The 25687-nt window shown below is 44.0% G+C and overlaps 1 protein-coding gene and 1 non-coding gene across 4 annotated transcripts; both read left to right on the top strand.

Annotated features, from left to right (window-relative positions):
* The first annotated feature begins 82 nt into the window (after positions 1 to 82).
* On the top strand, positions 83 to 20962 carry LOC133458731 (histidine-rich glycoprotein-like). Of its 3 annotated transcripts, none has more exons than XM_061738933.1 (7): positions 83 to 342; positions 11923 to 12036; positions 13301 to 13388; positions 15432 to 15598; positions 15715 to 15822; positions 17494 to 17580; positions 19996 to 20962. In XM_061738933.1, the coding sequence occupies exons 1-7, from the start codon at positions 94 to 96 to the stop codon at positions 20704 to 20706; spliced, it is 1524 nt and encodes a 507-aa protein (XP_061594917.1). In that variant the 5' UTR covers positions 83 to 93; the 3' UTR covers positions 20707 to 20962. The 3 variants fall into 3 exon arrangements, with proteins under 3 accessions (XP_061594917.1, XP_061594920.1, XP_061594918.1); XM_061738936.1 differs by lacking the exon at positions 83 to 342 and adding an exon at positions 1458 to 1484; XM_061738934.1 differs by lacking the exon at positions 83 to 342 and adding an exon at positions 4232 to 4259.
* A 2601-nt stretch (positions 20963 to 23563) lies between these two features.
* On the top strand, positions 23564 to 23637 carry trnan-guu (transfer RNA asparagine (anticodon GUU)). Its single transcript has one exon. It is a non-coding gene; the product is annotated as a tRNA-Asn (tRNA).
* Positions 23638 to 25687: the final 2050 nt, after the last annotated feature.

Genomic DNA, 25687 nt, shown 5'->3' with positions numbered 1-25687 from the left:
AAGGGTCGTGTTTACCTGCTGAGAGGCGACAGCAGCAGGATATAAAAGCCCTCCGTCCCCCGTCAGGACATCTGTCTCTGCCGGGCTGTTACGATGCAGAGCTCTGGTACCATGAGGGGGTTTGTTACGGTGAGGGGGTTGGTCCCGGGTCTGCTGCTGGCCTTGGGGGTCCTGCAGGTCCACGGGGCCCCGCTGGACCTGGACGGCCTGGAACCGGGTTCCTGTGAAGACGGGGCGGCGGTGAGCGCCGCTCACCTGGCTCTGACCCGGATCAACCAGGACCGGCAGGACGGCTACGTGTTCAGCCTGCAGCGGCTGTCCAACGCCCACATGGCCGCACACGTAAGTCCAACGCCCACATGGCCGCGCACGTAAGTCCAACGCCCACATGGCCGCACACGTAAGTCCAACGCACACATGGCCGCGCACGTAAGTCCAACGCCCACATGGCCGCACACGTAAGTCCAACGCCCACATGGCCGCGCACGTAAGTCCAACGCCCACATGGACCACGTAAGTCCAACGCCCACATGGACCACGTAAGTCCAACGCCCACATGGCCGCACACGTAAGTCCAACGCCCACATGCCCGCGCACGTAAGTCCAACGCCCACATGGCCGCTCACGTAAGTCCAACGCCCACATGGCCGCGCACGTAAGTCCAACGCCCACATGGCCGCACACGTAAGTCCAACGCCCACATGGCCGCGCACGTAAGTCCAACGCCCACATGCCCGCGCACGTAAGTCCAACGCCCACATGGCCGCGCACGTAAGTCCAACGCCCACATGGCCGCGCACGTAAGTCCAACGCCCACATGGCCGCGCACGTAAGTCCAACGCCCACATGGCCGCGCACGTAAGTCCAACGCCCACATGGCCGCGCACGTAAGTCCAACGCCCACATGGCCGCGCACGTAAGTCCAACGCCCACATGGCCGCACACGTAAGTCCAACGCCCACATGGCCGCGTACGTAAGTCCAACGCCCACATGGACCACGTAAGTCCAACGCCCACATGGCCACACACGTAAGTCCAATGCCCACATGGCCGCGCACGTAAGTCCAACGCCCACATGGCCGCGCACGTAAGTCCAACGCCCACATGGCCGCACACGTAAGTCCAACGCCCACATGGCCGCGTACGTAAGTCCAACGCCCACATGGACCACGTAAGATCAACGCCCACATGTCCGCGCACGTAAGTCCAACGCCCACATGGCCGCGCACGTAAGTCCAACGCCCACATGGCCGCGTACGTAAGTCCAACGCCCACATGGACCACGTAAGTCCAACGCCCACATGGCCGCGCACGTAAGTCCAACGCCCACATGGCCGCGCACGTAAGTCCAACGCCCACATGGCCGCACACGTAAGTCCAACGCCCACATGGACCACGTAAGTCCAACGCCCACATGGCCGCGCACGTAAGTCCAACGCCCACATGGCCGCGCACGTAAGTCCAACGCCCACATGGCCGCGCACGTAAGTCCCACAAAAAAGAGTTTCAAGGACTTTTAAAAGAGTTTTAAAGAGTTTTAAAAGACTTTAAAGAGTTTTAAAGAGTTTTAAAGAGTTTTAAAGCCTGTAAAGTGTGAACACCTGCATACAATCACTGGCAATCATGCCAGCAGTATTTAAGCCCCAGTCTCACACCAGTCTTTGCCAGATTGCCTTGTGTGTGTACTCCCATTCAGTTGCCACAGTAAAACATCCCATGGACAAAATCAGAGATACTATTAAATACCTGAATCCAGATCAGGTCCCTGTCATAACTGCAGACCAACCAATCTATGCACTTGCAAATCAAGTGCAGTGGCAAAGGCCTGAACTGTATGGCGAAGATCAATTTGTTGTTATGTTTGGGGGTCTCCACATAGAGATGGCTGCCTTGAGATCTCTTGGTACCCTGCTCCAGGACAGTGGGTGGATAGGAGCTCCTGTAGAGGCGAGCGTGGCTTCTTCTGGAAAAGCAGAGTCCTTTCTTTCTGCTTCACATGTGAAAAGAACACGCCAAGCTCACCAAGTTCCAGCTTGCTATAACTTGGTGAAATTAAAAATTGTATTACTTGCATATAAAGCCCAAAACGGCTTAGCTCCGCAGTATTTACAAGACCTGATAGTGCCTTATGTTCCTGGCAGAGCTCTCCGCTCTCCGAGTGCAGGTTTACTCGTAGTTCCTAGAGGATCTAAATGTAGATTTGGAGGGCGGGCGTTCTGCTATCAGGCACCACTACTATGGAACCAACTTCCAATCTGGGTTAAGGAGGCTGACACCACCTCCACCTTTAAAACTAAACTTAAAACCTTTCTGTTTAGTAAAGCCTATAGTTAGTGTTTAGTAAACCTCTAGCTGGTGTTGGTAAATCTCTAGGTAGTGTAAACTCTAGTGTGTTAGAGTCAGTAGTCATAGTTGCAGCTATAGAACAAGACTATAATAGTTAGTCTCAAATATAGCTTGGTGGTAGATATGCTGCTATAGGCCTATGCTGCAGGGGGCACCGACATGATCCGCTGGGCGGTGCCTCTCACCCTTCTTCTCCTCTCCTCTTCCCTTCCTCTCTTCTCCATTTACATTTTTATTTATTATAAATATCTCATAGCTATCATTTTTGTCCATCGTTCCTGTAGTTTCTTGTGCCGGCCCCCCTTTTTTCTCTTTTGGGTATGTTTGCAGGCCGGAGCCTCGGGAGCTGCGTTCTGGCCTGCCGTTTTGGCCTACAGTGCACACAGCTGTGTGCCTGCAATTGTGATGATTAGAAAAAATGTGACACAGCAATGGGAGGGGGGGAGGCGGGGGGGACTATAATTTGATGCCAAAACAATCAAAACCTAATTATATAATCACATTCCAGGTCAAAAAACATATAAAAACGGCTTTTGTGGCAGCCATTTTGGAAAACTGCAGCCATATTGTTTTTTTTGCGTGGCTAACGGGCTTTTTTGAAAAGTAGACCTAGAAGATACTTTGTGCAAAATTTGGCGCTTGTCTCACAAAGTGAACGATCGTTTCACTAATGTGCCTGGCTATTTGTCCAAAACTAAAAGGTATAAATGTAGTTTTGTCCCCTCAGCTATTAATGCCCTAATCAACAAATCTACCTTATCAATAAAGTTCCCTCACCTTCCCCTTCCACCCCCTCTCTCAACGATACCGTGTTTATTCAGAGAGAAAGACGAGGCTTTTGCCATTTCCTTTCTAAAGTGGTGACATTAATTGATACATTTAAATGTTCAGTTTAGGATCAAATCCAGACATTGAAACTGTTGAGTTAAACAAAGATAAGAAACTGCTACAGAAACTCCTGCAGCAACAAGGCTGTTACAAGGAGGAGGTTAAAACCTGAATCCCCACTACAGATGAACTCGACAAAAATAAGGAGTGGGATCAAAATGTTTTTTCTAATATGATATATTGATTTAATCTACAGCAGGATCTTTACTCATTCTGCTTTGCAATGGTTATAGTTATACTTTTTTTAAAGCAGGTTCAAGACTCGGCTTTTAGCGGATTCCTTTTATTCTTTCTGGTAAACCTTTGTTTTAACTCTCTGTTCTTGTCGTTTTAACCAGGTCTGATGCTCTTATGGTTTTAACTTGTTCTCATGTTTGTTTTAGCAGGTCTTTCTAGACCGACTTTTAGGATTTGATGTTATACTTTTAAACTCTTTTAGTGTGTATTTTAACCTCATAGCCATTTTATCCTGCGTTCTTTTAGCTTTTAGCTCCAGAGTTTCCTCATGGGGAAGAGTTTAAAAGAGTTTAAAGAGTTTAAAGAGTTTTAAAGAGTTTTAAAGAGTTTTAAAGAGTTTAAAGAGTTTTAAAGAGTTTTAAAAGAGTTTTCCTCATGGGGAGTCTCTTTCCTGGGAGTGGAGTTTTAAAGAGTTTTAAAGAGTTTAAAGAGTTTTAAAGAGTTTTAAAAGAGTTTTAAAAGAGTTTTCCTCATGGGGAGTCTCTTTCCTGGGAGTGGAGTTTTAAAGAGTTTTTAAGAGTTTAAAAGAGTTTAAAGGAGTTTTAAAGGAGTTTTAAAGGAGTTTTAAATAGTTTAAAAATAGTTTAAATTACTTTTAAAAGAGTTTGAAAGGAGTTTTAAAATAGTTGTAAAGAGTTTTAAAAGAGTTTAAAGAGTTGTAAAGTAGTTTTAAAAGAGTTTTAAAGAGTTTAAATGAGTTTTAAAGAGTTTAAAGAGTTTAAAAAGAGTTTAAAGAGTTTAAAGAGTTTAAAGAGCAGCGGCTGTCCAACGCCCACATGGCCGCACACGTAAGTCCCACAAGAAAGAGTTTCAAGGACTTTTAAAATAGTTTTAAAGAGTTTAAATGAGTTTTATGAATGAATGAATGAATGAAAAAAATGTATTGGTCACCACCAAGCATATACACTTAGGTCACGACCAAAGGGGCAGGGCTGAAGCATCGGCTTATGAATGCCCCCCCTTCTTAATATAAATATAAATAAATACAATAAATGAATAATAGCTAACAACAACAAAAAACATATGCATATTTACATGCATACCTAACTACTTACGTACGTACGTACCTACACATATATCCATACATGTACATACATATATACACATATATCCATACATGTACATACATATATACACATATATCCATACATGTACATACATATATACGAGCACATTACATATCCACATACATATGTACACTACACATGCTTACACTTGCATTCATGCATGTATCTGCACACACATGTGTTAAAAAAGGATTATTTAAATTATTATAAAAATGATACTCAATATACCCATCCTTTTGTTTCCTTTCTTTATGCCATCATTCCATTACCCGGGAACAAGTCTGTACTTATCCATCATCATGTCTTTATACCTTTTTTTAAAATTCAACACATTTTTGCTATATTTTAATTCTTCTGGTAATGCATTCCATAACCTCACGCCACAAACAGAAATGCACCTACTTTTCAAAGCTGTATTCCAGATCGGTTGTTTCCAGTTGAATTGGTCTCTGAGGGCATAACCCCCCTCTCTCTCTCTCTCTGAACATGGTTTGTATGTTGGGAGGAAGTAGATTTTTTCTGGCTTTAAACATAAACAAAGCTGTTTTCTGATCTACCAGGTCCATGAATTTGAGTGCTTTTGACTTGATGAATAATAAATTAGTGTGATCATAAAAACCAACATTATTCACCGTTCGTATAGCTCTTTTCTGTATTGTGCAAACTGTCTGTAGTGTGGTCTTGCAAGCATTACCCCAGATTTCAACACAGTAAGTCAAAGAGTTTAAAGAGTTTGAAGAGTTTTAAAGGAGTTTTAAAGAGTTTAAAAATAGTTTAAATTACTTTTAAAAGAGGTTTAAAGAGTTTAAAGGAGTTTTAAAAGAGTTTTAAAGAGTTTTAAGAGTTTTAAAGGAGTTTTAAAGAGTTTAAGAGTTTTAAAGGAGTTTTAAAGGACTTTTCTCCTCTTTAATGGCGGCTACAGACTGCAGACTACAGACCAGCTGATCCATCTCAGATGAAGCATCTCATCCACTTTACGGCCAATTCCAGTATCTCCTTCTGGCCGGAGGTTTAAAACGCCTTTGTGCAAAAATAAAAGGTATAAATGTAGTTTTGTCTCAGCTATTAATGCCCTAATCAACAAATCTACCTTATCAATAAAGTTTCCTCACCTTCCCCTTCCACCCCCTCTCTCAACGACACCGTGTTTATTCAGAGAGAAAGACGAGGCTTTTGCTATTTCTTTCTAAAGTGGTGACATCATTTGATTGCTGGAACATTTAAATGTTCAGTTTAGGGTCAAATCAAGACATTCAGTACGTGCACATGCAGCGATTCAAACTGGTTGGAGATCATTTGCACACATCGTACTGACTTTTAAACTGCATGTGAACACCTTAAGTCAGTCAAGTAATCTGATCAGACCGGATTCATCAACCCGCTTGCAGCACCTAGATAAGCCAGTCGCAACCGCCTTGTTAATGCCATGTGTACGGAGACATGGATATTACAGTCTGCGCATGCTCGAGAATTTCCCCCGGGTGGGGTTTTCCCCCGGGGGAGGGGATTCACTCGGAAGTGAAAGGAGACGACGTAACGCTGCTCAGTAGTAGCACCCTGGGGTGTCGTGTGACTGCTTCAGGGGTGTCGTCAAAATATTTCCTATTCTGACATTTCATATATAAATACTGTATTTTCGCGACCATACGGGCGCCGTGTGGAAAGGCCTCAGTCTTGTGTCATTTCTGTATTTAAAACACACACGGCGCACCGACCGAAACGGCACACACACACACACACACACACACACACACACACACACACAAGAACACACACACACACAAGCACAGGAGTGTGCGTATTTAAAAATACAGCGGGAGCAAAACTTTGTTTGATTGTAGGCTACTTTATTTCAGTTTTCACATTAATCAAACCCATTAAGTCTCATCCTCTGTTTCTGCATTAAAGAGCTCCGCTAAATCAGCTGTGCCAGTCCGAATTCCTCGCTGTCAGAGTCACGTTCCGTGCGGTGCCTCGGAAATGCACGCTTTTGCAAAAGCTCGCAAAATAATCCCAGCAGACACGTTAGCCCACGCATCAACAATCAATCTGCAAACTGTGGCATAAAAAAAACAAAATACGCCGTACCCTACGCCGTAGGCTGCGTCTATTTAACGCGGACCTAATGCCGCGTTCCATTTATCCTCGGAAGTGGGGATTTCCCAGTCCCCAGTCGGAATTTTCAACTGGAACGCCCCTCAAAGTGGGGTTTCCCACTGGGAAAGTGGGAGAGTCTTCACCACCCCCGAGTTACCATTCCAAGATGGCTGCCATTCCCAGTTCCCACTTCCGATTTCCGAGGTAAATGGAACGCGGCATAAACTCTGGAGCCGACAGAAATCTCTAAATTTCGGAGCAAATTTCTTAACAGGCGTAGCTACAACTGTTAGATTTCATCTATTAAACCAACATATTCCTAAATGATTTATTTCAGCCGGCGTGATTCTCAACAGAGCAGCGTCCCAGAGAGAGTTTCTCTCCCGGGGCTGACGGAGCAGCTTGACCCGGCGGACACGTCTCTTCTCGGGCTGTGAGCTGAGGCTGCTGTTACCATGGTAACGGCTGCTGCTGCTCCCCGGGGGCGGCGGCTCTTCTCATCTCCGAAAACATCGGGTCAAATTTCTTAACAGGCGTTATTTGGATAAACTGAGCCCCGGTTGCGGATCTTAAGGTTACCTTTATACCTGAAAAAATATTAAAACTTAATAAAGTGCCATATTAACAGCGCTACAGCTGAAATTAAAACAGCTTTTGGCTCTCTGCTTCCTGATCAGGGTAGGGATGAAAACGAGGGGGAGTAGGAGAAATGGGACAGGCACCTGGGCCAAGTGCCCTAGATCTCAAGTGCCCTAAAATCTCCCCCTTCTTTTTTAGGGGGTAGGGAAGAAAAGAAGTGCGAGTGGAGAAAAGAAGGGCGAGTGAAGGAGAATTGGGATTGGCCCTTAGAATGCACTTTTTCCTTTCCTCGTTGTTAAGCGGAGGTCAACCGGAAGTGGCTCTTTGTTGAAATGGTTACCATGGTTACCTCGGGTACAGCGCCACCTAGCGTCACGGAGTCAGCCATGCTCTGGTTACAGTGGTTTATTCAATCTGATTCAGTCTGATCTCAGAACAGCATGTGTGATCAGACAAGTTGATCCAATCTTCTGCATGTCATTATCTGATCAGATCTGCAACCACCTTGAATCGCTGCATGTGCACGTACTGACTGAAACTGTTGAGTTAAACAAAGATAAGAAACTGCTACAGAAACTCCTGCAGCAACAAGGCTGTTACAGGGAGGAGGTTAAAACCTGAATCCCAACTAGAGATGAATAAATATAATAATATAAATATATGTCAGGGAAAAGTTGTCATTCTCTTTAAAATCCAGAAGGAGAAGTTTGACCAGACGTGTCTCAGTGGACGGAGAACATGAAACCTTTTAGCTCTGACTTTTGCTAACTTGACAAAAATAAGGAGTGTTTTCTAATATGATATATTGATATAATCTACAGCAGGATCTTTACTCATTCTGACTTGTGTGTCATTTTCTATGTGTAATATTTAAGATGAGAAGTTTTACATTTAAATATTTTACAAAGAACATTCTGGGAAGAGCCGGGAGGAAAACTGGACTTCAGAAGTTCTACAAGATGTTTATGTTAACTTACTTGAAGTGATTTAGACGCTACGTAAATCTGCATCTCTCAAATCAAGGCTTTTCCAAATAAAAGATGAACATTTTAAAAGAGAAACTGTTGAGTTAGTCAATAAACTACGACATTAATGCCCGTATTTGATCTGAAATGCAACTCTGTGAAATGTGAAGCAGCAGAAACAGAAACAGAATAAAGAAGCCGCAACTGTTTTTCTTTCTTTTCTTTCTTTCTTTTTAATTCTTTTTATTGAATTTTCACTGGATGCATTAAAACAGTGGGCTCAGGAGATTCACCTCAACACTTAAAAGTAAATAAATAGAATAAATAAATCCGCCCACGTAAGTCACAAGGAGACGAGTTTATTCAGAGAGAAAGATGAGGCTTGGGTTTTACTTTCTAAACGGCGACAACAAAGTTATTACAGTTTACTTGCTGGTACATTTCCATGTTCAGTGAGTTAGTCAGTAAACTACGACATTAATGCCCGTATTTGATCTGAAAAGCAACTCTGTGAAATGTGAAGCAGCAGAAACAGAAACAGAAACAGAAACAGAAACAGGAACAGGAACAGGAAAGACGCCGACATGAGTCTGGATCGCGGTTGTTTTAAGTTTGAACAGGTTTGGTTTTAACGACAGTCACACAGAAATGAGGTTTTATCTGCAGGACGGGTCGTTAACCCGCACGGGCAGGCGTTCAAAAGTAGACGTGCATTTCAGATTCAATAATCTGTAAACTCTGACTTATATATGGAGAATTACTGCAATGGTTATAGTTATACTTTATTTAAATCGGCTTTTAGCGGATTTATTCTTTCTGGTAAACCTTTGTTTTAACCAGCTGTTCTTGTCGTTTTAACCAGGTCTGATGCTCTTATGTTTTAACTTGTTCTTATGTTTGTTTTAGCAGGTCTTTCTAGACCGACTTTTAGGATTTGATGTTATACTTTTAAACTCTTTTAGTTTGTATTTTAACCTCATAGCCATTTTATCCTGCGTTCTTTTAGCTTTTAGCTCCAGAGCTTCCTCATGGGGAAGAGTTTAAAAGAGTTTAAAGAGTTTAAAGAGTTTTAAAGAGTTTTAAAGAGTTTAAAAGAGTTTAAAGAGTTTAAAAGAGTTTTAAAAGAGTTTAAAAGAGTTTTAAAGAGTTTAAAGAGTTTTAAAAGAGTTTAAAAGAGTTTTAAAGAGTTTAAAAGAGTTTAAAGAGTTTAAAAGAGTTTTAAAGAGTTTTAAAGAGTTTAAAGGAGTTTAAAGGAGTTTTAAAAGAGTTTTAAAAGAGTTTAAAAGAGTTTTAAAGGAGTTTTAAAGAGTTTTAAAAGAGTTTAAAGGAGTTTAAAGGAGTTTAAAGGAGTTTTAAAGAGTTTTAAAAGAGTTTAAAAGAGTTTTAAAGGAGTTTTAAAGAGTTTTAAAAGAGTTTAAAGGAGTTTAAAGGAGTTTAAAAAGTTTTAGAGAGTTTAAAGAGTTTAAAGAGTTTTAAAGAGTTTAAAGAGTTTTAAAGAACCGATCCAGTTCAGTTCAACCCAGAACACGTGGTACAAAGAATTCAACATCATCTCACCGGGTCGATGACTGGGTGAATGTTTGACAGGGTATTCTATGACTGGGTGAATGTTTGACAGGTTATTCTATGACTGGGTGAATGTTTGACAGGTTATTCTATGACTGGGTGAATGTTTGACAGGTTATTCTAACGATGACTGGGTGAATGTTTGACAGGTTATTTATGACTGGGTGAATGTTTGACAGGTTATTTATGACTGGGTGAATGTTTGACAGGTTATTTGTGACTGGGTGAATGTTTGACAGGTTATTCTGTGACTGGGTGAATGTTTGACAGGTTATTCTAACGATGACTGGGTGAATGTTTGACAGGTTATTCTATGACTGGGTGAATGTTTGACAGGTTATTCTAACGATGACTGGGTGAATGTTTGACAGGTTATTTATGACTGGGTGAATGTTTGACAGGTTATTTATGACTGGGTGAATGTTTGACAGGTTATTTATGACTGGGTGAATGTTTGACAGGTTATTCTATGACTGGGTGAATGTTTGACAGGTTATTCTATGACTGGGTGAATGTTTGACAGGTTATTCTATGACTGGGTGAATGTTTGACAGGTTATTCTATGACTGGGTGAATGTTTGACAGGTTATTCTAACGATGACTGGGTGAATGTTTGACAGGTTATTCTAACAGTAATGTAGTGATGACTGGGTGAATGTCGTCATCACGCTGGTTTCCGTAGTCGCTGGTTTGATCCAGATCAATGATTCATCACCATGGAAACAGGGATAACCCTGTTAGCTCCCGCATGGAAACGGAATATTCCCAATGTTTCAGTAGCCGCAATCAAAGATCCTCTATACACAAGATAGCGCATTGCCGTTACTGGCAATGGTATGAAATTGTATACACTTCCTGTCTCCTAAGTGGGCGTGGTCGCCCCTCTGACCTCACTTCCGGTCTCCTAAGTGGGCGTGGCCGCCCCTCTCCCCACATCGTTTTGGAACATAAAACACTAGATACAGTACAACTTTCTTCCAAAAATACTTAAATAATAAAAATAACAGTATTATTAAGCAAAGAAGCTAGTTTTATTTTAGTTTTAAACTAATGAGAGCCAAATCTGGCGAGAGTGTGTTGCTCAGACAGAGACAGGTCTCAAACAAAGTTCATTTTCTCCTAATCTGTCGGTCTGAAAGTTTCCATTTTGGTGTCAGAATGTTCTGAAGGTTTGTGGCTTTTGAAAAATGGGTCCCATATTTACTTAGGTTACTATGGGGCGAAGGAATTGGTAATAATCTGTGCTCACGTTAACTTTTCCCATAGGACTCAATAGACTCAGGACCTACTTCCTGTCTCCTAAAGGGGCGGGGCTAGGGAGGAGGCGGGGCAGTCACGTGACACAGATACAGGAACTCGAACCTTAGTGGGCTGTCTCGGTTATAGAACGTCTCTGCCGCAATATTAGCAATAACCAGAATTCTGACTGATGTAAACGTAGTCACAGATTACGTTTACATCAGTCAAACGTTGAGAAATGCAGCACGTTTACGCGTCACCGCGGCAACAGCTGTTGATGATCAGACCAGTTAAAGTCCCAGAAACTTCAGTTTTTACTGCTGAATTGTTTGACTATCTATTTGTATATTGATTTTAGGATTATCAGATAATCTATAGCTAGAACCAAACATCATACTCTTAGTTTTTCATGTATTTAGAATCATTTTATTTGTTTTGATCCAATTATATAATCTGATCTCACAGGACAGAACCTGATTCAGCTCTGAACACGTAATAAACTCTCCCAACGCATTTTGTAATAAACTCTCCCAACGCATTTTGTAATAAACTCTCCCAACGCATTTTGTAATACATTTTACTGCATTATGTAATGTAATGTGAAAATGTACTAACATGGTGCATTATGTAATAACAATTCTAAAGCAGAGTTTATTTGTTTGTTATTGGGCGATATGATTCCAAACTTTTTCCAAACAATTCCACAAAGTTCCCCCTCAGACTGATAAACTCAGGCTTTTAAGAGCAGGACGTAAAACGTAGTTTTCCTTTGGACGATATTTTCCTTCTCTATCTTGAAACGTTTTTTGAATGTTTTCAGGCAGTGTGTTATTTCTTGCTTTGAACCTTATTATTGCTGTTCTAATTTAAGTCCATAAATGTCTGTACTGTAAGGCTGGAGGATTGGTGTGATCTCTGCCCCGTGTTGTGTCTGTCAGGGAGAAGCCGGCGTGGTTTTCTACCTGACCCTGGACGTGGTCGACACCAACTGCAGCGTCCTGAGCAGGAGGGACTGGAAGATCTGTGAGGCCCGAAGCGCCGACCAGATGCCGGTTAGTTCCCCGACATCAGCGACGGCAGCCAGCGCTCTGGCTCTGGAGCTCTTTCAGAAATGTTTGACCTTTTTTTTCCTTTTTTTTCTTCTTTTTTCCTTTTTTCTCTTTTTTTCTCCTTGTTTCTTCTCTTTTTCCTTTTTTTCTTTTTTTTTCCTTTTTTCTATCCGTTTTTAATCTCGACATTTCGACTTTATTCTCAAAATTTCGGCTTTTTTCTCAAAATTTTTACTTTTTTCTCGACATTTCAACTTTTTTCTCAACATTTTAACTTTTTTCTCAACATTTCAACTATTTTCTCGAGATTTTACTTCAACATTAATCTCGACATTTCGACTTTTTTCCCGACATTTCGACTTTTTTCTCGAAGTGCATAATAAACAAAATGAAATGAAATGAAAATCTTCCCTCCAGTTGTAACTAATATAGAAACATGCAGCATGTGTTTCTTCATTCTAATTCTGATGCAAGACTTTCAATTTTTTGCGGCTCCAGACATATTTGTTTTTTGTGTTTTTGGTCCAATACGGCTCTAAAACATTTTGGGTTGCCGACCCCCGACTTACATTCACTTACAATTCTCCTGCAGGGTTTAAGTCGTCCCGTTAGTTTTCACTTGATTGGTCTTAAAGATACTGTAACGATTGATTTTTTTTTTTTAATGTTTGCATTATTCTTGTACGGAAGAGTATTAGGGCCAGGCAGGACAAAAAGAATAATTATATTTTAGAAGAGGAAGATTTTTTTTTTCATTATGCACTTGGAGAAAAAAAAAGTCGAAATTTCGAGATTAATGTTGAAATGTTGAGAAAAAAGGCAAAATTTCGACTTTATTCTTGGAATTGTATTTCAACATTGATCTCGACATTTCAACTTTTTTTTAAAAAAAGTCGAAATGTTGAGATCAAAGTTGAAGTGTCAAGATTAATGTTAGAGTACAATTTCGAGAAAAAAGTCAAAATTTCGTGAATAAAGTTGAAATGTTGAGAAAAAAGGCAAAAATTCGACTTTATTCTTGGAATTGTATTTCAACATTGATCTCAACATTTCTACTTTTTTCGCGACATTTTAACCTTTTTCTCGAAGTGCACAATAAAAAAAAATCTTCCCCTCTCAAATATTTTTCTCCTGCCTGGCCCTGATTCTCTTCCATATTCTTGAGAATGGGTGAGATAGAACTTTTAAAAGTAAAAATAAAATGTAATATTATTTTGAGAACTCAGTGAAAATATCAGCTGTGTCATAACTGCACTTGTTTGTACAGACTTATGGACAATGCAAAGCTGCCATCTACATCAGTAAGGTGCACAGAGTGGTGCGTCTCTACAAGTACGACTGTGTCGTCAGACCAGGTAGGAACCGTCGCATCTAATGAGAATTAATTCAGAAATCAGGAGTTTCTTTGATATCCACGTGAAATACTAATGTAGAATAGCTTGAAGGGAATTAGGACCCTTTGACGTCATAACCTGGTCCATGAGGTTTACTGACCACGAGAAACCAGACTCTTTAATGAGCTGAAATGAATCAGGTGCACCTAGAGGTCCAGAGTGGAGCCACACAGCTGAATACAGAACAAATACTTCTAGTTGTTAAGAGAAGTGAAAAGAAAACGAAAGTTACGACTGTAACTACAGTTCTATTTCGTCCCTTGATGACGCCAGGCGGTGCTGTTAGCACTGGATATCTCCGCTCGCGAGTACAAATAACAACAATGTCACGTCACCGTGACCCCTGTAGCAGTACGGCTGCTAACTAGGGTTGTCCTGATCAAGATTTTTTAACTCCTGATCACTTGAGTTTGAGTTTCTGCCCATCCTGATTTTTCCCGATCCGATCACCTTTTTTGGCTCCAGATACATTTCCGATACTTTTTCCCGATCAGATACATTTTGGTAATGAATTTAAAAAAAAAAGAAAAAAAAAGGACAAAAACTAAATTATCCCAAGTTTCTTTTATTGTCCATTGGAAACAACATGGACATATATTTCAACAAAGCTTATCATAAAAATGTCTTAATATGTATTTTTAATGAACACCCACTGCTTTTCAAGGCTTTAATCAAGACCTGACAAAAGAAAATACTTTTTATATCTTTTCAGTTCAGATTGACTTTGAGTCTTGAAAAGATTTTTAATGTGTTTAAATACTTCCGAATGTGATGATGTGAAATGTTTCTCGCAGTACGATACAAACGTGTGATATATGCACACTGAAGGAGTGTTGTGTTGATCAGTTCCTGCAGGCAGGGTGACGGTGTTGTGTTGATCAGCTCCTGCAGGCAGGGTGACGGTGTTGTGTTGATCAGCTCCTGCAGGCAGGGTGACGGTGTTGTGTTGATCAGTTCCTGCAGGCAGGGTGACGGTGTTGTGTTGATCAGTTCCTGCAGGGTGACGGTGTTGTGTTGATCAGTTCCTGCAGGCAGGGTGACGGTGTTGTGTTGATCAGTTCCTGCAGGGTGACGGTGTTGTGTTGATCAGTTCCTGCAGGCAGGGTGACGGTGTTGTGTTGATCAGTTCCTGCAGGCAGGGTGACGGTGTTGTGTTGATCAGTTCCTGCAGGCAGGGTGACGGTGTTGTGTTGATCAGTTCCTGCAGGCAGGGTGATGGTGTTGTGTTGATCAGTTCCTGGGTGACGGTGTTGTGTTGATCAGTTCCTGCAGGCAGGGTGACGGTGTTGTGTTGATCAGTTCCTGCAGGCCGGGTGACGGTGTTGTGTTGATCAGTTCCTGCAGGCCGGGTGACGGTGTTGTGTTGATCAGTTCCTGCAGGCAGGGTAACGGTGTTGTGTTGATCAGTTCCTGCAGGCAGGGTGACGGTGTTGTGTTGATCAGCTCCTGCAGGCAGGGTGACGGTGTTGTGTTGATCAGCTCCTGCAGGCAGGGTGACGGTGTTGTGTTGATCAGTTCCTGCAGGCAGGGTGACGGTGTTGTGTTGATCAGTTCCTGCAGGGTGACGGTGTTGTGTTGATCAGTTCCTGCAGGCAGGGTGACGGTGTTGTGTTGATCAGTTCCTGCAGGGTGACGGTGTTGTGTTGATCAGTTCCTGCAGGCAGGGTGACGGTGTTGTGTTGATCAGTTCCTGCAGGCAGGGTGACGGTGTTGTGTTGATCAGTTCCTGCAGGCAGGGTGACGGTGTTGTGTTGATCAGTTCCTGCAGGCAGGGTGATGGTGTTGTGTTGATCAGTTCCTGGGTGACGGTGTTGTGTTGATCAGTTCCTGCAGGCAGGGTGACGGTGTTGTGTTGATCAGTTCCTGCAGGCCGGGTGACGGTGTTGTGTTGATCAGTTCCTGCAGGCCGGGTGACGGTGTTGTGTTGATCAGTTCCTGCAGGCAGGGTGACGGTGTTGTGTTGATCAGTTCCTGCAGGCAGGGTGACGGTGTTGTGTTGATCAGTTCCTGCAGGCAGGGTGGCGGCCATCTGCCCCGACTGTTCTCCGCTGATCGGCAGCGACAACGATCAGATCAAGAACACGGTGTCGCTGTCGCTGGGGAAGTTCAACAAGGACAGCGGCCTGAAGAATTACTTCTCTGTGCTGAAGGTCGAACGAGCGACGACTGGGGTACGTTTTCAGATGTTTACCGACGTTTACCGATGATGAGGTTGTTGATGTGGTTGTTGAGGCTTCAGGCCGGCGGTCAGTCCGACTGTTGTTCACGTCCATGTCTTTGTCTCCAGTACGCCATGGGGAATTATTACCACGTGGAGTTCAGCGTCCAGGAGACGTCCTGCCCTGCGACCACCGACGCCCCGGAGAAGTGCACACCGTTGGACTGCGAGTTCGCTGTAAGTCAAGAAAAGTTCTGTTACAACGTGGATAATCATCTATTACTGAAGGTTCTTTTATTCTTTACTCGGTTCTACCCATCAGTTTTATTTTGGAAGAGTATTAAGGCCAGGCAGGAGAAAAATAAAAATAATATTTTAGAGGAGGACATTTTTTTTTCATTATGCATTTCGAGAAAAAAAGTCAAAATGTCGAGAAAGAAGTCGAAATATCAAGATTAATATTGAAGTACAATTTCAAGAAAAAAGTTGAAATGTTGAGAAAAAAGGTGAAATTTTGACTTTATTCTTGAAATTGTATTTCAACATGAATCTCGACATTTTGACTTTTTTCTCGACATTTCAACTTTTTTCTCGAAGTGCACAATAAAAAGAATCTTCCCCTTTCAAATATTTTTTCTCCTGCACGGCCCTAATTGCCTTCCGTAGTTTTATACCTTCTCAGTTTCTGTCATGATCTGTCACGGTGCACACTCACTCCAAAATTTACAGAACTAGGTCATTTACAAACCTTACAAATCTTGTAGAAACCTTACAAATCTTGCTTAGAAAGCTAAGATTCTTGTGATTCCAGCAATATAAACCATTTCAGGTTATAATCATAGCAGCTGGTACAAATCCACACGACAAACAAACAAAGAAAGATTTGCGCAGATGACGCAACTTCCCCTTTGAGGCTTCTGGAACAGTCCAGGACAAAAAATATTCCCACAAAAATCATCTGATTACACTCAGAAAAGGTCCACTAGATCCAGTAAAGTATTTAGTCCAAAATACATTATTATACCAGTAAATATCCACAAATACATGATTATACCAGTAAATATCCACAAATACATGATTATACCAGTAAATATCCACAAACAGCCGCTCTTCATCTCCACCATCGTCGGAGAAGCACATGTTATGTTTACACGTCTGTAACTCCTCCGTCCTGCACGTTTTCAGACGGAGACCGCAATGCTAAAATGGAGCGTACACTCTACATTGATTGTCAGCTCATCCGGCCATACAAGAGCTTCCTGTCCCCTCATGTGTTGGGGCGGGACGAGCACGTCCGGCTTTTGTCATGAGAAAAACGTAGGCCATTGCAGCGTTCGCCCAGAAGATGGAGCAATTGTAGAGCAAACACAACGATATAGATCTGTACGTTGTATCTTCAACGGTTCAAAAGTTATGCCCATGGGACATAATTGTTATAATAAAACTCAGACATAGTCTTACAAAAACATGTGTAAAATACTCATTTTTTGTGGTATTGTTATCAAATTTGAACTTGCACTAGATAAGGCTTCAGGCTGTGTTTCAGTGTGTTTTAAAACCAATAAATCACAGATTCATCTGCAACATCTGGTTACAAAACAAATAAAAACCTTCTATTTCAGTGTGTTCAAACTGAGATTAGTGAATTCTAGTAGCAGTTACAGATTCTGACAGTTGGGGGAAAAACTTCAGAGTGTTACCTTTCAAAAGAACCAGAACCAGAACCATGAACTTCACACGGTTCCAGAAAAGCTTTCAATTTACTTTGGGTTTAACTTGGATAGGCGTTTTGGGCGACTTTTACAGGAGTGGGAACAAGTTTGTGATTCTATTGTGATTCTGTTGAACTCAGAAAAGCCACTAACGCAGCTGTTACCGCCCCTTCTTCTCCTCTCTGTCTCTCCTCAGCACAAGGGCTTCTGCAAGGCCTCGCTCTACAACCTTCCCACCGGAGACGAGGACATCAGCGTGGAGTGTGAGATCTTTGAGCCCGAGGTGAGACTCACAAAGACCTTTCTGCACCCTATGTCTTCTTTTAAAGGCAAAAAGTCAAATACATGAAAGACAAAGCCTTTGAAAGAGGTGTATTAAAGAAAATGTTGCATGACTTAAAGGGTATTAACAAGCTGAAACAATCAAAACAGTAGCAGGGATTGTGTGTTTGACTGAAAACTCCCCTGGAAAGCTGCAAATTGCTCTTATAAAGTTTTCCTTTTGCAAATATTGGCAGCATCAATAAATACAAAAATTAGCATTACCATTACATCACAAGGATTGCAACCTTTAGTCAGAGACCAAAACAACATGAACGAATATTATATTTACAGTGAAGCCTGTGTCAGAATAAACGGCTATTTTAATACTCTGGCGAGACTCGTGCATCATCAGCATAAGTGATGGTGCGGATAGAGTCTCTACAGACAAAGCAAGGTCATTTTAAATTTCTATATTATATATATAAACAATAAGGGCCTGATTTACTAAGATCCTAAATAAAGAGTACTAAATTGCGTGTGCACTGAAAAAGTTTGCACGTGCTGTTGTTGTGTGGTTTGCGGGTGATCAACTAAGAATGCTTGCGCAATTGATAACAGGTGCAAACAGCAGTATTTAAATGAGGTGTTGCGTGTCTTACGGTTTGCGCCATGGAGAGTCTGGATGGAAAGCAGGATAGTGGCAAGCGCAAAATGAAATTTGACGAGTTGGAGTTAGAGATATTAGTGGAAGAGGCAAATAAACACATTCATGAACTACAGCAAAGAAATTTAAACATTACCAAAAGAAACGCAATATGGGAGAAAATCTGCGATAGAATAAATGCAGTTGGTAAGACAAAAAGAACGGCAGATGAGGTTAAAAGAAGGTGGCAAGATATAAGGCGAAGAACTAAAGAAAAAGTGGCCTTTAATAAAACTTGTGCAACCATTTTTAAAATAGCATGCAGCAGAATAAAGACTCTCTCTCTGCGTATTCTTTGATTTTGGATGTCGCCTCCTTGCCACAATAACAGCAGCAGCAGATTAGCACCTTCCTTTCCAACGTATTAAATACAGACGCAATCACAATACGCGCAATTACTTTCAGGCTTGGTAAATCTCATTGCGCGTGGTAAATGGAGCAATTTGCATCTTCCCCTCCCAGTATTTAGGATTTCTGGCGGGTACGCCCCATATTGATTATTCATCAGGGCAAAAGTACTAACTGAATTGCGTGAGCAATTTTGCTCATTTCAGAGACGCAGTCCTCTTTGCACGCTGTTAGTAGATCAGCTGGCACTTTGGTTTGCGGGTGATGTCAAGTTTGCACACGTTTTAACACACGCAAACCTTTAGTAAATCGGGCCCAAAGTGTATAAGAAAGCAGTTTGAATGAAACAACAGTCGACTTGTTCAGAGTTATGACGATCTACAAGCTGCTGTCAGTGCAGACCTGGGGCCTCATAGACAAAGAGTGTGTGGATTTCAACGTGAATCCGTGCGTGGAATTCTTGCGTACGCAAAAAAAAATTCAGATGTTCAAAACTGTGCGTACGCCCAAATCCACGCAGGTTTCTTTGAACATCACAATCAGCGTGGATTTGAGCGCACATGCAGGAGCACAACACTCCGCCCTGTCTCCTCCCTCAAAAACGTACATTTGAATATGATAATGAAGGGAAACACACAACGAGCACACAAGCCTTGGAGATCTGTAAGAGAAAAAACAATCAGACACGAGAACAAGACACAAGCAGCAACCATTTCAGGTCCCTGAGACTGAATAAGTAATGAACTTAGGCCACGTTTCCACAGAGCTGGTATTTACAAAAACAGATATTTCCCCCTCTACGTTTATAAAAATGCCATCATTTCCAGGATCCTGCATAAATATCTGTTAAGGTGCTATGAGCAGCCAAACCTACAGGGGGCAGTGTAACGAGAAGATAAAGTCATGCTAGCCAATCAGAATCCTGGAAAAAAACATCAACAAATGACACGAGTAACTTCCAGTTACTTCCAAGATGAACCAGAGTCTTTGGTTTGGAGTGACAGAGAAGTGGAGTTACTTTTAAGTGTGACGTTAGAATATAAAACAGGTAAAATACTAGAAAATATTGACGGTTACAAACTAATTGTAACCACAGGTGTCACTCATGACGCTGGTGACGTTTCTGTCTCATAATGTGACGTTCTGAAGAATAAATGTCCGTTTCTCTCCGTTTACAAGCAAACGTGAAGACGGAGGTTTTAAAAATCTACACTTTGGCCGGAGTTTTCAGAAATGATCATTTTTGGTGACGTTTTCGTGTAAACGAACGGCCAAAACGCATGAAAACACCACCGTTTTTGCTCCATGGAAATGGGGCCTTAAATGCAGGTTTTGCAGATCGCAGGACGTTTACTAACCAGGAGGTTTTCTTGTGTGGTTCAGGCTGCGGAGAAGGAGAAGAAGCTCCACCTGCTGGGCGGAGAGACGGACCACAGCCACAACGACACGGGCGCCGCCGCCCAGGACCAGACCCACGACCACGTGCACGACCACACCAAGGGCCACGCCCACCACGACCAGAAGCACGCCGAGGGCGGCGAGCACCACCACACCCACGACCACGCCGCCGGCGGCGCCCACCGCCACGCCCACGACCACTCCCACGACCACGGCCACGGCCACGACCACGTGCACGCCCACCACGCCAAGGCGCACGACCACAGCCAGGACCCGCCCAACCACCACCACGACTACAAGCACCCCGAGGGCGACACCCACCACCACGACCACGAGCTGGCGCTGGACCACGACCACAAGCACGCCCACCTGCACGAGCACGAGCACCACCACCACCACCACAAGCACGAGCACGAGGGCGACGCCCACCACGACCCCCAGGGCTCCTGGCGCTCCCTGCCCTCCCTGGACCAGCCCATGACCATGCCCTCCTTCCCCGACGCCCCGGCCGGCCCCGAGGCGGGGGTCACCCTGCCGCTCAAGCCCGACCCCCAGATCCCCGGGGTGACCCAACCCTCCATCCAGGCCTTCCCCGCCGCCGTGTCCGCCCAGTGTCCCGCCCCGGCGCTCCGGGAGGACGCGTCCCTGGTGGAGACCCTCTTCACCGAGGACCCCATGTTCAAGGCCCCCGCCTGAGGATCCGCCTGAGGATCTGGCTGAGGATCCGGCTGAGGATCCGGCTGAACCGCAGACACAGACTGACACGAAAAAACAACCCACGCTGATTTCAAATGTGAAGAAAACACTACCGCTACCCGACTCCTTCCTGGAGACACAAATGTCACGTTTTCAATCATTCAATAACAGCAGATCATTCTAAAAGGAAGTTCCTCACGGTTTCTTCTGGTTGTTGCAACTTGTTCATGAATAATAAAAGAATAGAACCACTAAACTGCTCATTTATCAAGTGTTTCACAGCATCACGCCCACATTTACATTCACAAGCTGCATATCTTTGTACTCCAGGGTCCATTACATTAGGAAAGAGTATCATGGCCATGCAGGAGAAAAATAAAAATAATATTTTAGAGGAGGAAGATTTTTTTTTCATTATGCACTTTGATTTGTTGTTCAGAGTTTGCTCCCGTAGTCGTCACTAACCTTGTGAGAACTGGGGGGAATTTAGAGGAAAATACTGATAGGGAGGACGGCGGGAAAGAGGTGTGAAATACGGTAGTTTGACAGGTCTGGTCCATTATGGTGAGGAAACCCTGAAACACAGCTGAGCATGAACTCTGATCTTTCCTGCACCAGCACAGACGTCAAAAGAAGTCAAACAGCCAGAAAAAGAAAGAAGACAGACTAAGAACGTTTCACAAGCTTGATATGGAAAAGAGAAGATCAGGGACCGTTACGTCGCCCAGATCGGCATCACCGGGGCCCCGCCCTGGAGCCAGGCCTGGGGTTGGGGCTCGTAGGCGAGCGCCTGGTGGCCGGGTCTTTGCCCGTGGGACCCGGCCGGGCTCAGCCCGAAACGGCGACGTGGGCCCACCTTCCTGTAGGCCCACCACCCGCAGGAAGGACCATGAAAGGCCGGTGCAATGTGGGCTGGGTAGCAGTCGTGGCCTCGACGACCCAATCCCTTGACCAAAACCCTCACAGTGGGGACATGGAATGTCACCTCGCTGGGGGGGAAGGAGCCGGAGCTTGTGGGGGAGGTTGAGAGATACCGGCTAGAGATAGTCGGGCTCACCTCCACATTTAGTTTGGGCTCTGGAACCAGCTCCTTGAAAGGTTCTGGACTCTCCAGGACTGGAACCAGCTCCTTGAAAGGTTCTGGACCCTCCAGGACTGGAACCCAGCTCCTTGAAGGGGGCTGGACCCTCCACTACTATGGAGTTGCCCAGGGTGAGAGGCGGCGGGCTGGTGTGGGCTTGGTTATAGCCCCTCAGCTCAGCCGCCATGTGTTGGAGTTCACCCCGGTGAACGAGAGGGTCGCTTCCCTGCGCCTTCGGGTCGGGGATAGGTCTCTCACTGTTGTTTGTGCCTACGGGCCGAACAGCAGTGGGGAGTACCCGGCCTTTTTGGAGTCCCTGGGAGGAGTACTGGATAGTGCTCCAACTGGGGACTCCATGGTTCTACTGGGAGGAGTACTGGATAGTGCTCCAACTGGAGACTCCATGGTTCTACTGGGAGGAGTACTGGATAGTGCTCCAAATGGAGACTCCATTGTTCTACTGGGAGGAGTACTGGATAGTGCTCCAACTGGGGACTCCATGGTTCTACTGGGAGGAGTACTGGATAGTGCTCCAACTGGGAGGAGTACTGGATAGTGCTCCAACTGGGAGGAGTACTGGATAGTGCTCCAACTGGGAGGAGTACTGGATAGTGCTCCAACTGGGAGGAGTACTGGATAGTGCTCCAACTGGGAGGAGTACTGGATAGTGCTCCAACTGGGGACTCCATGGTTCTACTAGGAGGAGTACTGGATAGTGCTCCAACTGGGGACTCCATGGTTCTACTGGGAGGAGTACTGGATAGTGCTCCAACTGGAGACTCCATGGTTCTACTGGGAGGAGTACTGGATAGTGCTCCAACTGGGAGGAGTACTGGATAGTGCTCCAACTGGGGACTCCATGGTTCTACTGGGAGGAGTACTGGATAGTGCTCCAACTGGAGACTCCATGGTTCTACTGGGAGGAGTACTGGATAGTGCTCCAACTGGGAGGAGTACTGGATAGTGCTCCAACTGGGGACTCCATTGTTCTACTGGGAGGAGTACTGGATAGTGCTCCAACTGGAGACTCCATGGTTCTACTGGGAGGAGTACTGGATAGTGCTCCAACTGGGGACTCCATGGTTCTACTGGGAGGAGTACTGGATAGTGCTCCAACTGGGAGGAGTACTGGATAGTGCTCCAACTGGGGACTCCATGGTTCTACTGGGAGGAGTACTGGATAGTGCTCCAACGGGGGACTCCATGGTTCTACTGGGAGGAGTACTGGATAGTGCTCCAACTGGAGACTCCATGGTTCTACTGGGAGGAGTACTGGATAGTGCTCCAACTGGGGACTCCATGGTTCTACTGGGAGGAGTACTGGATAGTGCTCCAACTGGGAGGAGTACTGGATAGTGCTCCAACTGGGAGGAGTACTGGATAGTGCTCCAACTGGGGACTCCATGGTTCTACTGGGAGGAGTACTGGATAGTGCTCCAACTAGGGACTCCATGGTTTTACTGGGAGGAGTACTGGATAGTGCTCCAACTAGGGACTCCATGGTTCTACTGGGAGGAGTACTGGATAGTGCTCCAACTGGGGACTCCATGGTTCTACTGGGAGGAGTACTGGATAGTGCTCCAACTGGGGACTCCATGGTTTTACTGGGGGACTTCAACGCTCACGTGGGTAATGACAGTGATACCTGGAGAGGCGTGATTGGGAGGAACGGCCTCCCCGATCTAAACCCGAGCGGTGTTTTCTTGTTGGACTTCTGTGCTAGTCACAGTTTGTCCATAACGAACACCATGTTCAGGCATGAGGGTGTCCATCAGTGTCTCTGTGGCGTAATTGGTTAGCGCGTTTGGCTGTTAACCGAAAGGTTGGTGGTTCAAGCCCACCCAGGGACGAGGGAACATGTGAGTTTGGATCCAAGTTTAGCATCAAAATACTGATGTAAAAACAGCTGAACCTCTAAAATAATATCTGAACTTTTACTGGTGGAATCAGCTACACAGAGCTGACTGATCTTATCACCAGCTTTGGCTGCAATCCTGTTTAGTTACAAAAGTGAAAAACAAACTTCTCCAAATATTGATCCATTTAGAAACGGTCACTTACAGTAAGAGTTGCATAAAACAGCAGGAGACAAACATGCACAACCAATAAATGCAGTTGTGCTTTAATTAAGGAACATGCACAATTCTCACCGTATGAGCCATTTTATTAAATAAAAGGTTTGATTCTCAACTAAAAAAGCTTCTGAACACAGAATCAGTCAGTGGCTGAATAATGATGTCCTGCAAAAGGAAAACTGATTGGGAAGTCGTGTCAGTGTTTTTGATCAGGGACCTTGACGTCGGTGTGAACGTATCTTATCTTTAGTAATACTTATCCTTTAGATCAGTATTTCTGGGCTCTCAGGCAACACTGGCCTGTCTGTTTTAGTTGCTTACCTGTCTCAACACACCCGGCCCAAATAAATGAGTCTTTATTAGACTTTATTAGACTCAAGTGAGCCGTTCATTTCACTTCTTTTTTGATTAAATGATAAAGACACAAATGTCCTACGTATAACATGGCACTAACATCGCAGTTACACGTCTTTCAGAACACGTAACTGAACATCCTGCTCCTCCTTTGGAAAGTACATTTAATCCCATATATTTACACAAAGTCTTCACTTTTTGGCAGAAATAGCTCTTCTCTCGTTACATCGATCCATCTCTGATTTGTTGTTCAGAGTTTTCTCCCGTAGTCGTCACTAACCTCGCGAGAACTGGGGGAAATTTACAGGAAAATACTGATAGGGAGGACGGTGGGGAAGAGGTGTGAAATACGGTAGTTTGACAGGTCTGGTCCATTACGGTGAGGAAACCCTGAAACACAGCTGGGCATGAACTCTGACCTTTCCTGCACCAGCACAGACGTCAGAGTCGGAGCACAGACGTCACAAGAAGTCACAGCCAGAAAAAGAAACAATATTGTGCAGAAAACTCCATGAATCCTCTAAATGTGTTCCCTGGCCAGCTCGGGAGTTGTTTCAAAGCTGCACAAGAATGTATAATGGATCAATTTCTTTTTTTGACGACATATACACTGTAAAAAGAATAAAACATGCCCCGTTTTTGCATCCAAAATATTTGACTTCACAGAATCTAAATTGAGTCGTTGAGCTGATTCTTTTACGTTGATGTGCGTTAATCTGGTCCTGTTTACACGTGCAGCCTTTGGGAAGTCGTATCCAGAACCACAGCATCCGTTTCCATCACTATGCTGACGATACGCCGCTGTATATGTTTATGAAGCCAGAAGAAACAGAACCGTTCTGAAACACCTCAGGAAGGACTAGACGGTGTTGTGACGTCTCCAGTACAACTGGGAGGAACTTGGACTTATTCGGATCAGGATTTGTGGTTGAAACAGCAGATTAATCAGGTTTGTGAAACAGCGTTTTTCCATCTCCGTGATATCAAAGACCAGGAACTTCCTCTGATTCTAAAACACTAATTCAGGCGTTTGTATCTTCTAGACTGGATTACTGTAATGTTTCATTAGCAGGATGTCCCAGTAATTCATGAATATCCTCCAGCTAACAGGAACCAGCAGAGAGACCACGTCTTTCTGGCGTTTTCCTCCCTCCATTGGTCCCCGTAAAACCCAGGATCCAGTTCAGAGTTCTGGTTCTGGTTCTGGTTCTGGTTCTGGTTCTGGTTCTGGTTCTGGTTCTGGTTCTGGTCCTGGTTCTGGTCCTGGTCCTGGTTCTGGTCCTGGTTCTGGTTCTGGTCCTGGTTCTGGTTCTGGTTCTGGTTCAGATTCAGATTCTGGTTCTGGCTCTGGTTCTGGTTCTGGTTCTGGTTCTGGTTCTGGTCCTGGTTCTGGTTCTGGTCCTGGTCCTGGTTCAGATTCAGATTCTGGTTCTGGTTCTGGTCCTGGTCCTGGTTCAGATTCAGATTCTGG

Source organism: Cololabis saira, chromosome 13 (assembly GCF_033807715.1).
Source record: "Cololabis saira isolate AMF1-May2022 chromosome 13, fColSai1.1, whole genome shotgun sequence".
Taxonomy (NCBI): Eukaryota; Metazoa; Chordata; class Actinopteri; order Beloniformes; family Belonidae; genus Cololabis; species Cololabis saira.
This window is presented reverse-complemented; position numbering and strand designations above follow the sequence as displayed.